This window comes from Magnolia sinica, chromosome 17 (genome assembly GCF_029962835.1).
Source record: "Magnolia sinica isolate HGM2019 chromosome 17, MsV1, whole genome shotgun sequence".
Lineage (NCBI taxonomy): Eukaryota > Viridiplantae > Streptophyta > Magnoliopsida > Magnoliales > Magnoliaceae > Magnolia > Magnolia sinica.
The window spans coordinates 71,412,960-71,428,494 of NC_080589.1; the positions used below are offsets into that span (position 1 = coordinate 71,412,960).

Sequence of the window (15,535 nt, forward strand, 5' to 3'; positions counted from 1 at the left end):
TTAACTCATTTATGTGCATCCTATTCTCGACAAATATCCTTAATGGCAAGCAATGAACATCTTATTTGAACTACTTCTGTAATCTGTTATTTGTGATGGGTAGGCTGAACTTTATCCATCTTATTTTAATGTCATGTTTTAGTGTTTAATGGAAATTTTTGATGGGTATGCTGAACTTTTTTCTGCACTTCACTCGCTAGGGGATGTGATTTATTCACTTGCATTTCTTATTTTAATGTCATTCACGCTATGTAGCTTGTACCTCATGCTTCAGATAGGTGAACACTACGCTACATGCTATTTGATATTTAAACACTGCTGTAGATCTACCATGGTATGAACACTAGACCTAGATATCAGGATTAAGTGACTAGTACCATTGGGCCACAGGTCTAATATGTGAATATTGTTGAGGCAACAATTTAACATGTGACTTGTGAGTTGTAATCAATCATTCCCCACCAGTATCCTGAGAACGTTTGGTGGTGCGGCGTCAGGAAAATTCACACCATTTGGTGCTTTTTGCACAGGAGTTGCTGGTGGTGCAGCATCAGGGAAGACTACTGTCTGTGACATGATCATTGAGCAGCTTCATGACTAGTGTGTTGTCCTTGTCCACCAAGTAATTTCTTGCTCCCAAATGCCTGTTCATTTTAACCTTTTGATCATTAACAATTGATCCATTGAGGGAAAAAGGGAAAAAAAAGAAAAAAAAAAGGAAAAAGAAAAGGAAAAAGAGAGATGTTAATGTTGAAGTTCAACAAGCCCTTTTTCAGGTTAAATGGTTTACGTTTCTTTAACTTGATCTTACTGAGTATAAAGTATTTGTGGTTGCCTTGATTCACGTTAATCTTGTAACAAATGGCTTCTATTTTGTGAAAAAGTGCTTGCATTTAAGACTATTGTGCTTATGATATTACATGATTCCTTATATCACAATTTGCCCAAGGAGGAACTGATGCGAGTTCATGAATATAATTTTGACCATCCCGGTAATGTCTACCCTTTCCTAAAGTTGGAGAAACAAATATTGTAGTGGTATTTTGTAGAATATCTAAACTATATATGTCATGTTGTAGTGGTATTTTGAGTCAAAATTCTGGCACCTGTTTGCTAATTATGCTGTGTATGAATCAGTGGGAGGATCCTTATAAATTCTTTGGCAGGTCAATCCTTCAGATGATAATTTTGGAAGGGATACTAATTTTTCATATCGTTTCCAAAAATGCTGTGATCTAGTCTAGTTACTCATGTATATGAACCATGCATCAAAGTGGCAGCTGTAAAAGCTAAAAGTCCATCTTTACATGCATGAAATCCACCCTCTCCATAAGGTACAATACCCCTTTTCTTGATTTGATACCAGCTCAACATATTTTTCTTACCAAAATTTCTCCTAATTTCTTAGTCAACTCTACCTGTAAGTTCCATCACATTTCTTGCAGTCCACTTTTGGGGGCGTAAAACAATGTAAGAACATCATTAAATTGGCTCCAATTGAAAGGCTAATAACTTTATTTTTCGACCAGCCTAACATCTTGTAATTCTAAGACTATTTGAATGACTTAGAACCATTTTGTTCTTTGGTGGAAAGCTTTTAGCCCTTTATGCTGGTGAAATTGGTGGGAGCTGCTTTGGTGGTTTTGTTCATCTTTTCTGGTACAAAGGTGGAAGCAGATGGGTCAAATCACAAGTATAAGGGGAGAGATCATGTCCCTTTGTTTGCAAACAAAGTGGGTCTTTTTCACAATCCAAGGTTTTTTTTTTTTCCTTTTCCTTTTTCTTTTTGGGTTTTTTGAAATTCATGTAGATCTGTATTTGTTTTGTTCTTTTTTCCCAAGACAATTTTTAATGAATTTATTTTGTTCTCTTACAGACCCCATACTATAAGTAGAGTAACATTGTAACCATGGATATGCCATTGATGGGAAGCCATGTAACATCCTTCCATGGTCCATGTAACAATTTTTAATGAATTTTTGGATTGGCAATGGGTTGGGTTTTGGTTGAGTTGGATCAGGGGTTTGACCTGTTCACTAAAGGTGTGTTTGGCCGGGCGGATTGGAAGGGATTGAATGGTATTAGGGTGGATTGCATCACTTTCAAGGTAATGATGGCAGTGTCAGTGGATTGGTGCAAGATCCATGGGATTGCTATATCCCGGGATTAGATCACCGAGTCTGTTTGGCCCGCTGTCCAATCCCGGGATTGCACCTTCCAATCCCTTCCAATCCGTCGAACCAAACACGTCCAAGGCAAAATTGAATGGGATAAGGGTGGATTGGATGGATTTTAAGATAATGATGTTGATGTCAGTGGATTGCTAGCGATCCCATGGGATTGCTGTATCCCGAGATCAGAATCCCATGTCTGTTTGGCACGCCCGGCCAATCCCGGGATTTATTACTTTCCAATCCCTTCCAATCCCATCCAATCCCTTCCAATCCGCCCGGCCAAACAGGCCCTAAGCAAGCGAAGAAGTCAAACCTATGCCCAGCTCATTTACTAAATGGGCTGAGATTCAAACTAGAGCTCAACCTAGAACTCTTGAATTCAAACTACTTTCTAATCGTGGAGATTTGACTTTTTATGTAAAGATTTCGCAGCTCATATGATTACAGAAATGTTTTTCCAGATGCTGTTTTTTTCTTTTCTTTTCTTGTTGTTCTTGTTGTTTGGTCTCGATATTTAGTACTTGTTTTTCTTAGAATCAGAATTTACCCATTGAATTTGACCCAGGGATCTATCTTACAACAATTTCAGTGGAGATTTGCAAGTCTCATTCAGTAATTTGACGAATCTTAACATTCTGTAAGCATGACAATAGGCCTATACTTCTTCTAATCGTGAATTTAGCATTTTCAGGTTTTTTCAAGTTGCATAAGAATCTTCCAGCCTGGTTGAAGGGCATTGTTAGTATGTGGTAGGTTGTGCATACCCGGTCCAAAAGCACCAGGTTTGGCAGAGATGTGTGTCCATTTAATAGCATCTTTACAGCGATTCTTGTTGAAGCTATTCCACAGAATCCCATCCAACTGTTTCCAATATCAGGGCCCACATGCTGATTGAGCCTGTTTTTTTTTTTGGGAAAATGTGTTTAAGGTTGGACCAACCTGATGATGTGTTGGGTCCCGGAGTGATGTGCCATGCTAGCAGATGTGTGCCATCTACATCAGCTTTTTTTTTTTTTTTTTTAGGTGCGTGCTTAGCAAAACTCTATATTATATGATGCATTCTGATATCTTGAACTTTGGATGATATTTCTGATCTTGTATGTGCATGGGTGGATGTGAGTCTGGTGAATGATGTTTAGTTTACTTTGTCCTCTACAGTGGGGCACATTGTATCAATAATCTTGATTGCTAGAAATGGGCCCACTATATGGGATGCTGAAGCAAATGAAAATGCCGACTGATGTATTGTTGAGAGGAGAAGAAATGGATGGATAAATTGGGTCTTTTAACAAATTTCTTGTGTTCATTTTGGATTTTTTTTTAAAATTTTTTGTATGTATTCTATTTTATTCATTCTAGTTTATTTGTAAACTCCTTTTTACTACCCTGCCAAGAAATGATGATTGAAATACTGCATTTTCCCCAGAATTTTATCACTGATCTGGGTTTTTTCATTTTTGAAGGTCAAGATAAGATTACTGATTTTGAGATGAAGCTCATGGACATTGACAGCGAGCATCTTGGAATTCCAGGAGTAGAGTATCATGCCATTGTAAAGATGCCATCAGGTTCGTCAAAGAATCCTAACCTCTGAATCCTGGGCGCTTGGTTGTTGAAATAGAGCCATTGGATAATTTTCCTTTTAAACTGTCCAATGATGTACACCAATCCCATAGTCATCTGATCAAAACGAGCTGAAATTTTAGTTCAAGATACATCTAAAATGGGGTGGACTGTTCAATTTGAATTATTTGCATTCAAAATATGCAATTTTTAGGTTCTTTTAAAGCACATACGCACCATTCATCACACTGTCAGAGTATCAAAAGCTTTTCTCCGCTGCTTCAATCCGCCGTATACGTAAAATATTAGAGTATCTGTCTATGGTATACCTCGCTGGTCAATGTGGACTTATTCAATAGCGAGTACTGCTCTAATATTGGAGTGCGACTTGCTTGTGACCCCGGAACCAGCGATGTGAGTGCTACCTTTGACTATAGGGCCCACCTCAATATGCATTGCTCATAATACAGACCTTTATATTAATAGCTACTGAAAAAGCTTTGTGGATCCCATCATAATGTGTGTTCTATCTACCCCTATCTAAGCATTTTGCTAGCTCACCAAAACATCTCTTCATTTGGTTGACTTAACCTTTCCATTTTAGGCATGCCAACACACGTTTAAAAAGAAATGCACTAACGGCCTGTTTGGACAGTGGTATTAAGTTTTATTAAATGGGATTGCATTACTAATCCCACTTTGAAATTGGGGATGTCATGTTCGGAAGGAGTGTGAGATGGGATTAAAATTAACTTTGTAGGCTTTGGAAAATGAGCCTTGTGTTGGAAAGTTTGGGATGGGATTATTAATCCCACGGTTGATGGATTTTTGCTTCATCTAAGTTCAATCCAAATGCAATTTGAAAGTAAATCCTGGGATTTATTTTTTAATGCATACATTCCAAACATAGTGTTAGGAAATATGGGATACACCCAATCCAGGGACAATACCTTACACATGCATTTATTGTAACTTTTACAATTCCATCCACCTTAATCCCACCTAATGCAATGGGCCAAACAAGCCCTAACAGTCTACATTCAATGGAGAAAAAGATTTGGTAGATAGGATCTTCCAATTAGGGAGATTTTTTTTTTCATGTTTCATCCATGATGGCAGGCATCCGATCAATGGCATGGTTGCACTAGTAAAGAGCCCCAAATATACAGATTAGCAACCAAACAGGGAAGTTCCATGTTGGTGACAAACAGGGAACTCACCATCTAAAATGATATTTAAAATCCTGCCAAAGTATAATTATATTAGTAAATAAAAATATACTAAAATACCTTTAAAATAGTAGGGCCCTGTTTGGTAGAAACCTAAAAATGAGCTCATCTCATGTTAGTCAATTGTAATTTTGTATTACAGATCTTGATCTCTAATGCGTTAGGGATCAAGATCTCCACCACACGCTTACTGTTAAAGAAATGAGATGAATTCATTTTTACGCATCTACCAAACAGGGCCTAATATATAACCATTATAGTTCAGCAATGCTCAAGTGCCCTTAGAGCACACGCAAGTCATAATGCTCCTAGCTGTATTTAGACATTTTAATTTTAAACCGTCCAATCCGTTGATCTAGACTTTCATTAGATCCAAAGCACATTTCACATTTCATGGGCTACCATGCAAACATCGCATGACAATGTTAAGCATCTTCAATAGCCTTCAATATGGACGGTAAAGATTGATCACACAAAAGTAGGTTCAATCAATAATTTAATCTGTCTATTTGTTACGGCATGTCGTGGATTGGTTATGATATTACGGAATCACTTTTGTCAGGCAATCTTAGTCATCACATTCATCACATCCATCACTTGGAACAAGGATGAGAAGAAAAAGAAGGCCAATTCAAAGATGAATTGGATCATCCAATCAGTGTGATGTCTGTAGGGTTACCCTTGAATTCTGTTTTGGATTCAATGAACAGTTCAAATAGATTGGTTAAACTGCCCAAGTGGCCTGATACAACTAGGAGCACTATTAACTTACAAGGCTCCAAGAGAACTGGAGCATCTTTCATCTAATCCTTTTTCCTACAGCACTCATTCCCAATGTTTAACATTTGTCAACTCTCCTACATTAGAGAAAACTAGGTATGTTAATGCATGGAGCACAATGATCATCATCATCATTATTATTTTTTTGCTATTTTGTTTTGCAGGATTTAGGCAGGGATGGATGGGAGCTGGAACGATGGATTTTTTTTTTTCAAATGTATTTGGGATCATTCAACCTATTATTGTAAATATTATTTTAATATTCATTTTTAGGGCTGGCTAATGAATGGGCTATGGCCGAGCTAAGGTTGATGGATCTTTCCTTTGAGGAACCCACAAATCCCCGTTACAGGCACATTTTACAATCATTATGGGTCATGGTCAGGCATGAATTACAGGCATTGATAGGCTTGACTTCTGGAATTAATGAATAGACAAAAGTCTGCATGACCGGCAACTGTCTTCCATCAATTTTAGTTTTTACTAAGGACTCAATACAATGGACAGGCAAAGCTAACATATTTTCTGCAGGTGCAGTTTCATGAGTTAACAATTGTGACAATGCTGATTTGAGTGTGGCCACAAGGTTGACAATGGAATTTGTAATATTATATTTTAAGTTTTAAATATATTTTTAAAAAAAAAGAATATAGGTTTCAATCAAATATAAGCAGTGGCCTACACATATACTGGTACTTGGGCAGACCTCTTATCGGCATTTCCATGGCGCTTCCACAGGCCTTTATCGGCGCTTCGACATGCCTTTATCGGCACTTTATAAGCGCCGGTAAATATTACCTATAAGGGTGTCCAGCACAACCGCCGGTAAAGCCTTTACCGACATCGCCTTTACTGGCGCTCACCTCACTGCCAAGCTACGCAGATGTGGGGCCCACATGGTGCATCCAACCTGTACATTGGCTTATCTTTCCTCCACGGTTGTAAAAATCAGGCTGTTCTGTGAACTAGCTGGGCCACACCACTGGGAGAAAGCGTCATCGTTGATTTGCGTGGAGGGCTGATTGCATTGTATATATGAAATCCAGGCCATTTAGAACGATCATCTAACCTGGTTGAAAGGTCAAGCCTAAAATCAATCTTTTTCGATTCAGATGGGCCTCTATGTAAATTTGTTGTAGTCCACTTGAATGTTTAATATTGCTGATTTTTGGCATTTGGCGTTAATATGAGGTGAAACTTTTGATGAACGGATTGTATGGCCTTCATACATTACGTGGGCCCCACGGGTGCCCAGCCGGTGCCACTTGAGCACCATATGTGTTTACTATACACGCATATAGTCTCTCTCTCTCTCTCTCTCTCTCTCTCTCTCCCTCTCTCTCGATATATATATATATATATATATATATATATATATATATATATATATATATATATATATATATATATATCCAAATGATCAGCTGCGCACCAGTTTGCACAGAACTCATGCAAACTTTTTGAGAACTCATCATACGTTATGTGAGTCCAAAATCTGAATGGTGGCGCATTGAAAAAGAAAACAGTTTCCTCTCTTAATTTGCAACTCTCTTTACTATAGTCCACCAGATTTATATATCAGGGTGACACATAGACCGTTTCGATTAGACAATCAGAACACATGCAAAGGTGCCCATGTGCGCAAGTGAGCATTCCTCTGTGTGTGAGAGAGAGAGAGAGAGAGAGAGAGAGAGAGAGAGAGAGAGATTTTTTAGTTTGGTTCATGGTCTAAATTTTGGTTTTCTAAATTCTTAGGTTGGAAAAAGATGTAATCAGCACAGGATCCTTTTCCCGGACTATGCTTTCTATCAGTTTCTCAGCCATGAAAACCTTAGATTGATGTTGACTTCATCTCCAGTCGCGTGGATTAACATAGACTCAAATGAGTTTTGAGTTTGACTCAATTCAATATCTAATATATGAAAACGGATTGCGTCTTGAGTTACTCGGTAAGCTCTTATCGTACTGAGTAAACTCAGTTGGGCCCACCTTGAATGTATGTGGTCTATCCACACCGTCCATCCACTTTTCCATCTAATTTAAGGGGTTGAGCCCAAAATTGAAGTATATCCAAAGATCAAGTGGATCATGCCACAGGAAACAGTGGGGATAATGATTTCCACCGTTGAAACCTTTCTAGGCCTCATAGTGATGTTTATTTGTCATCCAACCTGTTCTTAAGATCAAATGCTCCCTTAGGGATTCTGACCTCAAATCTTGTTGAGTTGACTAGTTGAGCAAGTCATTGGGTTCTTGAACTATGGGTCAGTTTGTCTTAGACACCTGAGCTTTGTAGGGCCTACAATTTTGCATACGTGAAATCAAGTCTATCCATTGTGTGAGAACACTCGCATTAGCAACAGTTACAAACGATCAACATAGGGATGGCAATGGATGGGTTTCGACAGGGACAACCTAGGGCTAGGCTGGGCTGGCCCGATGCTTTATACCCAAGCCTGAGCTGGACCTAAGCCCCTAAAAGACCTAGCACAGAACAATATGCCTAACCTTGTGATGCGGACACAAGCGCATTCAAGGTGTACCAACGAAGAAAGTGCCAACCACAAGTGTTGTCCTTGTGGATAGGCGACTATTGAGGAGCTGAAGATCTTTCACATGTGATTGGACATATAGAAGACCCCACTCAGAGAAGACACATGTGAAAGAAGATTGGAGAAAGAAGACCGAGCGCCCAAACTTTTCCGTACTTATGTTATTTGTGTGTTTTTGACTTAGTTAGGGGTCTTTTAGTAATTTTATGTCTTTATTTGCTTATTATAGGGGTATTTTAGTAATTTTATGTCTTTATTTGCTTATTTAAGTGGGCTAAAGCCCTAAACTCGAATTTTAATTATTGATTAATGAAAAGCAAACCCTTTGGTTACCTCCTTCCTCTATTCTCTCTAATGGTGCTTCTTCTCTCCCCTTGATTTTCTTCTTCTAATTTCTTCTTGTGCCCCTTCAACTTCTTCAAGGTAATAATTTTTTTCCTTTAATTTTTCAGTTTTGGCTAATCCTTCTTCGATTAAAATCTTGAGAACCGATCTAAACCTTAAATCTCCAAATTCTCAAATCCCTAATCCGAGAAACTTCTTGGTTCTTCGGACTAGTGATCTTCATTGATCGATTGGGTATGACCATGCAAGATCGGGAGGTCTCATCCCTCGCCGGATCCAACCTAAGTAGTAATTGAATTCCATAATCCATGGTTGTAGTGATGGCCCGCTCCCTTGCATATTTCCTTTATGATTTTCTCAGTTATGATGATTACTGTTAGAATTTTAGATCATTTATTCCTTTTATTTCCGCTGTTTAACTATCTCAATGAGTATGCATCATAATTAGGGCTGTCCTGCGTAACCTTGCCAAGCCCACGATAAAATCCCTATTTCCGACTTGAATGTTCCTGATCTATCCAATGATTAAGTGCACCACCCTCGCACAAAAATGATAGGAAATTTAGAGGGATGAAATCCAAGGTCTACATTCAATATGGGTGTAGTCCTCCCTTAATCAAGGTCTTTGTGACCTTATCAACAAGTTGGATGGAAAATAAACATTTTGTTGTCCTCTAAGAAGTTTTTAATGGTGGGTATTCGTCAACACTGTTTTCGTGGTGTGGTCCACCTAAATATTGGATTGGCTTCATTTTTTAGTTCATATTATGAAATCAACTGTCAAAACGGATGGATGACATGGAGGTAAGGCACATACATTAAAGTGAGCCCCACAAAGAGGGGCATGGATTCATCGAAGCCGAGCGCTGACACTCCTCGAGCTCCGAGTTATATGAACGGTCAAAGGAGATCAAAGTTACATGGGCTGCATAATGATGTATTTATTATATCCACACAATTCATCCAATTTTTAAGATCATTTTAGAGTACTATCCAAAAAATGAATCATATCCAAAGATCAATGGGACTACACCACAAATAGCAGCCGAGATAATGACTTTCACCGTTAAAAATTTTGTAAGGCCCACCGTAACGTTTATTTTCCATCTAATTTGTTCATAACATTACAAAGACTTGGATGCAGAGGAAAAACAAATTTCATATTGATCCAAAACTTCTATAAACCCCAAAACGGTTTCCGTGGCAGATGTTCAATCCCCCCAGTGCTTTTTTCAGTGTGGTCTTTTTGATTGTTAGATCTGTTTAATTTTTCATCTCAATCTTACGATGAGCTCGAAAAATGGGTGGACGGTTTGGATATCATACCTACCTCATGATGGGACCCACATAACTTGCTGATATCAATACATCAACGATATAGCAGGTGTGTACGTGGTACACCAGCCAGTCCGCTTCCCGCCCAATGTGAGAGAATAAATAAGAAAGGAAGCGGATTTACTAGTGTACCACACTAGCAAAGTACACCAACAACGTATTAATGTCAGGAAGTTTTGTGGGTCTTACCATGAAGTATGTGTTATATCCATACCGTCCATTCATTTGGCGAGCCCGTTGTAAGTCTTGAGTTGAAAAATAATACAGATATAAAGATCAAATGGAACACATTGCAAAAATAAGTGGATTGAACGTCTAGTATTGACACCCTTTTGGGGTTATAGTAGTTTTGGATCAATGTGAAAATTTTTCCCCTCTTCTACTAGGTCTTGGATCAATATGAAAGTTTTCTCCTATCCAAGTCTTTGTGACCTTGGGAACATATTAGATGGAAAATAAATATTATGGTGGGCCCTAGGAATGTTTTAATGGTGAAAATCATTATCCCTCTGATATTTGTGGTGTGGTCCAGTTGAGATATAATTCAATTTTTTTGGCTAATACTATACAATGATCTCAAAAAATGGACTAACGGTGGGATATAATAAATACATTATTGTGGGGGCATGTAACTTTGATCTCCTTTGAACCGTTCTTACAACTCGGAGCTTGAGGAGCATCGGCGTTCGTCTTTGCACGACACGTACCCTAGCTGGTGTGTGGTACACCGGCCAATCCGCTTCCAAGTATAAAGGTCTCTTGTCGAATCCCATTTGATGACAGCACATATATTTCCATCTAAGAGTTTTAATTTTATTTGTCGCCCATCTTTGGTTGGGGTATCGTGGAAGCTACTTTGATCAATAAAATATGAGAATTTATTTCTGTGGCCCCACGCAGCTTACCACCACAAGAGCTTCGTGTGGACCGGGGCACACGAAATCCACGTCGGTTGTAAAAATACTTTCCTTCTCTTCTTGGCAGCGGATTAGGTGTTGGTGTTACCCTTACAGTGGGGCCCACCTTGATGATTTGTTGTTTATCCACCCTGTCCATCCGTTTCTCCAATTTTAAGACATAGTCCATAAAATTAAGCAGGTCCAAATCTCAGGTGGACCACACCACAGAAACAGTGGTGATTGAGTGCCTCGCCATTAAAATTCCAAAGTGCTACTGTGATGTTTTCCTAATGTTTATTTCCCATCCAACCTGTTGATAATGTCAATAAGATCCGGATGAAGTGAAATACAAAGATAAGCTTGATTCAAAACTTTTTTGGCCCACAATTTTTTTTAATGATCATTCATCCCTTTTTCTAGTGGTGTGGTCCACTTTAGATTTGGATCTTCTTAAGGTTTAGGATCGCATTTAAAATGAGATGAAGAAACGGATGAACGTCTTGGATATGTAACAAACAAATCAAGGTATGCCGTACAGGGTTGGGGGTAACACCCACTAATGTCTTACCCGAGTAACAGCTAATACGCTCCCTCTCCTCTTATAAAGGGCTTCAGACACGTGTTCACGTCTTCTTGATAAGCGCGTCGGGTAACTACTTATGATAAGCGGACTACCACTTTCACTTCTGATATGATAAGCCGTTACCACTTTCACTTTAGATATGATATGCGGACTGCCACTTTCACTTTTGATATGATACGTTGACTAGCACTTTCACTTTTGATATGATAAGCAGTACGACTTTCACTTTTGATATGATACGTTCACTACCCTTTCACTTTTGATATGATAAGCGGCAACCACTTCACTTTTGATACGCGGTATCAACGTAAGACGCCGGGCAGGTGGCAGCGTGGCATGGAAAGAGAAGAAAGGGATTAGAGGCGGATTTATTAATCGAAAATATTGACCATGGAGCTGAATTAGATGAACTTAAAAATCTAATATAGAGTTTGGAGTTGTATTAGATGAAATTAACATTATTATTGTACAAAAATCTAATATAGAGTATGGAACTGTATTAGATGAAATTTAAAAAAATCTAATATAGAGTATGGAGATGTATTAGATGAAATTAGCATTATTATTGTACAAAAATCTAATACAGAGTATTTTGGTATTTTGGCTGTCCAATTTCATATTTGACATCAAATTCGTCCTTTGAAAAAAAATTGTATTAAGTAAAATTTATATTTGGTGGACAATTGAATTATGATTAATTGACAATCACCAATGAAGGCTCATAGATAGAGTGAATTTTAAAATTTGTACGAGACCCAATGCAATTCAATACCACCTAATCTCGCCATCTAAACATCTAAACAGGCATGTTCAAACAGTTAGGAGGGGATGGTAACACCGTGCCGGCAGAGAGGGTTTTTTGGTAAGATGGGTGTTTCAGTTTTTCAGTGATCGAGGTTTTTCTTTTTTAAATGGGGCTGCCGGACGGTGGTCGCCGGGATTTGGACGGTGGGTGGTGCGCGAAGCAGCTGGAGGATGGGTTCGGGGGGTGCGGAGAGTGGCTTTCGGGTGGATCAGCGCAGGAATTCTCCGGTGGTGCGGAGAGTGGCTTTCCGGTGGAGATTCGGGTGGTGAGGAGAGTGGCTTTCCGGTGGAGATTCGGGTGGTGATGAGAGTGAGTGGCTTTCCGGTGGAGATTCGGGTGGTGAGGAGAGTGGCTTTCCGGTGGAGACTCGGGTGGTGATGAGAGTGAGTGGCTTTCCGGTGGAGATTCGGGTGGTGAGGAGAGTGGCTTTCCGGTGGTGGTGAGGAGATTCCGGTAGAGATTCGGGTGGTGAGGAGAGTGGGTTTCCGGTGGAGCAGCGGGGGAATCCTCGGGTGGTGTGGAGAGTGGCTTTCCGGTGGAGCAGCGCGGGAATTCTCCGATAGTGCAGATGGTGGATTATTAGGTTCTCTTCTTGCTGCGAGAATGTGCATCTCTTGAGATCAGGTCTCAGGTAATTAATCTTCTTGCTGAGAGAATGTGCCTCTCTTAAGAGTAGGTCTCGGGTAATTAATCTTCTTGCTGCGAGAATGTGTCTCTCTTAAGATCAGGCCTCAGGTAATGTATCCATCTTAGTCTGCAGCTCTTTCCACACCGCTGCAGACCTGTAATTTTCCAACAGATGAAAGGTCAGATCTTCTGCAAGTGTATCATATGAACCGATACCTTGATTGCATGATGAACTGGGTAGTCTCTCTTTTGCTGTACTTTTGAGCTTTTGGTATTTTTAAATTTTCAAGTGGTTTGGGTTTTTTCTTTGTCGCGGATGACATTGGTAACTCTGAGAGAGGTTCCAGATTCGCAGGTTTTAGGGTTTTTGATAGTGAGGGGTTTTTCTATCTGAATAAAAAGTAAATGAACAAAACTTAGAATTCAATTCATGTCCATACCAGTCATCTGCTTCCTAACCATCAACACTGAAATCGAAGTCGTCCGATCAAATGACGATCCATGGACCTTGGCCTTTGTGCTCTTCGTCTATGTACTGCTGATGCTGTTGTTTTGGTGCTTGCATGTGTATGACCGAAATTCTGAGAAGAGGAAGAGATTGAAGATCCCTATATGGGTGGTGGCGACGGGCCCTCAACGTGGTATTCGCCTGTCCCGACGATCATGAATGTATACATGAAGTGTTTGGTGTGGGTCATGGCTATCTTCAGCAGCAGTTTGAGATTTTACTTGCTCTTCATCTTCCCTAATAAGACCAACAACCGTCCAAGAAAATCATGATGGCCCATCTCAGCTCATCTCTGCTTGATGCTAAAGTCTGTTATTGTAATAGTTGATAGCTGGTTATTATTCATTTTCGTAAGTAGAAGATTGTAATATTATAATTTAGTTTTTTTTTTTTTTTCCATGTATTAAAAGATTCATAAGTTACATGCACACACACACAAACAAAACTGAATATGAATTAAATCACAACCTCATCGTACATTTCCAAAAATGCTTGAAGAAGTTACAGAAATCCCTTCTAATATGTTTTTTTAATTATTATTTTAAAAAAAAAAGAAAAAAAAGAAGAAGTCACAGAGGCTAACGACACCATCACTCGACCTCGATGTACAGACACAAATCCCCATCATCTCCACATAGGAATGCCCAAATGCAGATGGAATCCCCCTCCTTCAATTTGTTCAGCTCCACAATAACCTTCCACTCTTCGTCGAGCTCGAATTGGTCCATGTCCCGCCGCTTGATGACTACATAATACATCCTAAACTCCTTATCGACGGCCTCAACTGCGAGGCCGTTGCTCTTAGAATCCAGCAGCACTGATACATCAGTCTTCTTCATCTTTGGGATCAGGTCCTTCAGCAGCTCGTTGTTGAGGACGACATGACCTAGGCTTGGGTCGACGTCACTCTCGGTGAGCTTTCTGTACAGCACGAGGGTAGGATCTTTACCACCCATTCGTAATTCGATTTCAGCGTAGGAGGTGGAGTTGAGATCTGGAAGCCGGGGACTATTCATTTGCATTCTAGCTAAGATAGGAACTGGCTCTAGTTCCTTTCAACTCTCTTGGGTTTTTGGGTTGGCTTTTGGACATGTAGTACCGGAAATGGTTTCTAAGGAAGAGGCTGATGTCTGTTTCATGAAATAATAATAATATTATGAGAAGAGTCAATGTTTCCTTGTTTGAACGCAGATTAGGTACTACCCATTATCCGAGCTCGGAACGTGCTGGGGCGGGCCCACCGTGACTTTTGGATTCATCTACACTGTCTATCTATTTTTTCGTATCATTTTAATTTTAGAATTAAAAAATGAGTTAGATAAAAGGTTCAAGTGGACCACACCATAGGAATCAGTAGTGATAATGACTCCGACGGTTGAAACCTTCTTAAGGTCCACTGTAATGTTTATTTGCCATCTAACTTGTTAATAAGGTCACTTGGAACTGGATGAAGGCAAAAGACAAATATCAGCTTGATCCAAATCCTTGGTGGCCCACAAAAGAACTTCAACTGTAGATGTTTAATCTCCACTGTGTGGTCCACTTTAGACTTTTAACTACCTCATTTTTTGTAATGAAACCTGAAATGATATGGGAAAATGGATGGGTGGTGTTGCTAGACCTATACATCTAGTGGGATCTCAAATAAACTTCATGGTGGACCATCGGAAGGTTTCAACGGTGGGCGTCACTCTCATCACTGTTTTCTGTGGTGGGGTCCACCCCAGTCTTGGATCTGCCTCATTCTTTGGACCGGTGTTGATACAACAAATGCATCATGGTAGGGCCCACGTCACTTCAGTAGCTAATCTCGACCTGTTAGTATCTCATCCGCGTCCGCTGGAGCATGTACTAGTAATTACGGGTGTCAATGGGCCGGACTCGAGCGTAAAGAAAAAGAAGAAATAAAAAAACAGAATTTGGATTAGTGTGGGCCACACCCTGGCCCGAAACCGTTCAAAATCCGGGCAAAGACGTACCTCAGGGCTGACCGTTGACTGCCCTGTTCCCTCGTAGCAGTTGATACCATAGAGTTGGAAGAACCGGAATCTGATAGCGCACATAATTGCTACCTACACGTGACATGTTGTCTTTCAAACAGGATTAATGTCCATCTAGTGAGGCCAAACGTGGAT

At 39.7% G+C, this 15,535-nt stretch overlaps 3 protein-coding genes across 5 annotated transcripts; 1 reads left to right on the forward strand and 2 right to left on the reverse strand.

Annotated features, from left to right (window-relative positions):
- Window positions 1-628: 628 nt before the first annotated feature.
- Window positions 629-6,220, forward strand: LOC131231255 (proliferating cell nuclear antigen-like). 3 transcript variants are annotated; one of them, XR_009164261.1, is made up of 4 exons: window positions 629-1,334; window positions 1,446-1,756; window positions 2,740-2,811; window positions 3,638-5,886. XR_009164261.1 is itself a non-coding variant. In XM_058227395.1 (3 exons), exons 1-3 carry the CDS (start codon window positions 1,678-1,680, stop codon window positions 6,027-6,029), a joined length of 303 nt encoding a protein of 100 aa, XP_058083378.1. In that variant the 5' UTR covers window positions 1,341-1,677; the 3' UTR covers window positions 6,030-6,220. The 3 variants fall into 3 exon arrangements, 1 of the variants encoding a protein (XP_058083378.1); XR_009164262.1 differs by having other exon boundaries at window positions 1,595-1,756; XM_058227395.1 differs by lacking the exons at window positions 629-1,334; window positions 2,740-2,811 and adding an exon at window positions 5,911-6,220 and having other exon boundaries at window positions 1,341-1,756; window positions 3,638-3,742.
- A 6,116-nt stretch (window positions 6,221-12,336) lies between these two features.
- LOC131230622 (early nodule-specific protein 2-like) lies at window positions 12,337-12,876 on the reverse strand. Its single transcript, XM_058226516.1, has one exon. The coding sequence runs from the start codon at window positions 12,874-12,876 to the stop codon at window positions 12,337-12,339; it is 540 nt and encodes a 179-aa protein (XP_058082499.1).
- Window positions 12,877-12,989: 113 nt separating this feature from the next.
- LOC131230623 (B3 domain-containing protein At1g05930-like) lies at window positions 12,990-14,356 on the reverse strand. Its single transcript, XM_058226517.1, has 2 exons — window positions 14,010-14,356; window positions 12,990-13,047 (listed from the first exon to the last, which is right to left on the reverse strand). The coding sequence occupies exons 1-2, from the start codon at window positions 14,354-14,356 to the stop codon at window positions 12,990-12,992; spliced, it is 405 nt and encodes a 134-aa protein (XP_058082500.1).
- Window positions 14,357-15,535: the final 1,179 nt, after the last annotated feature.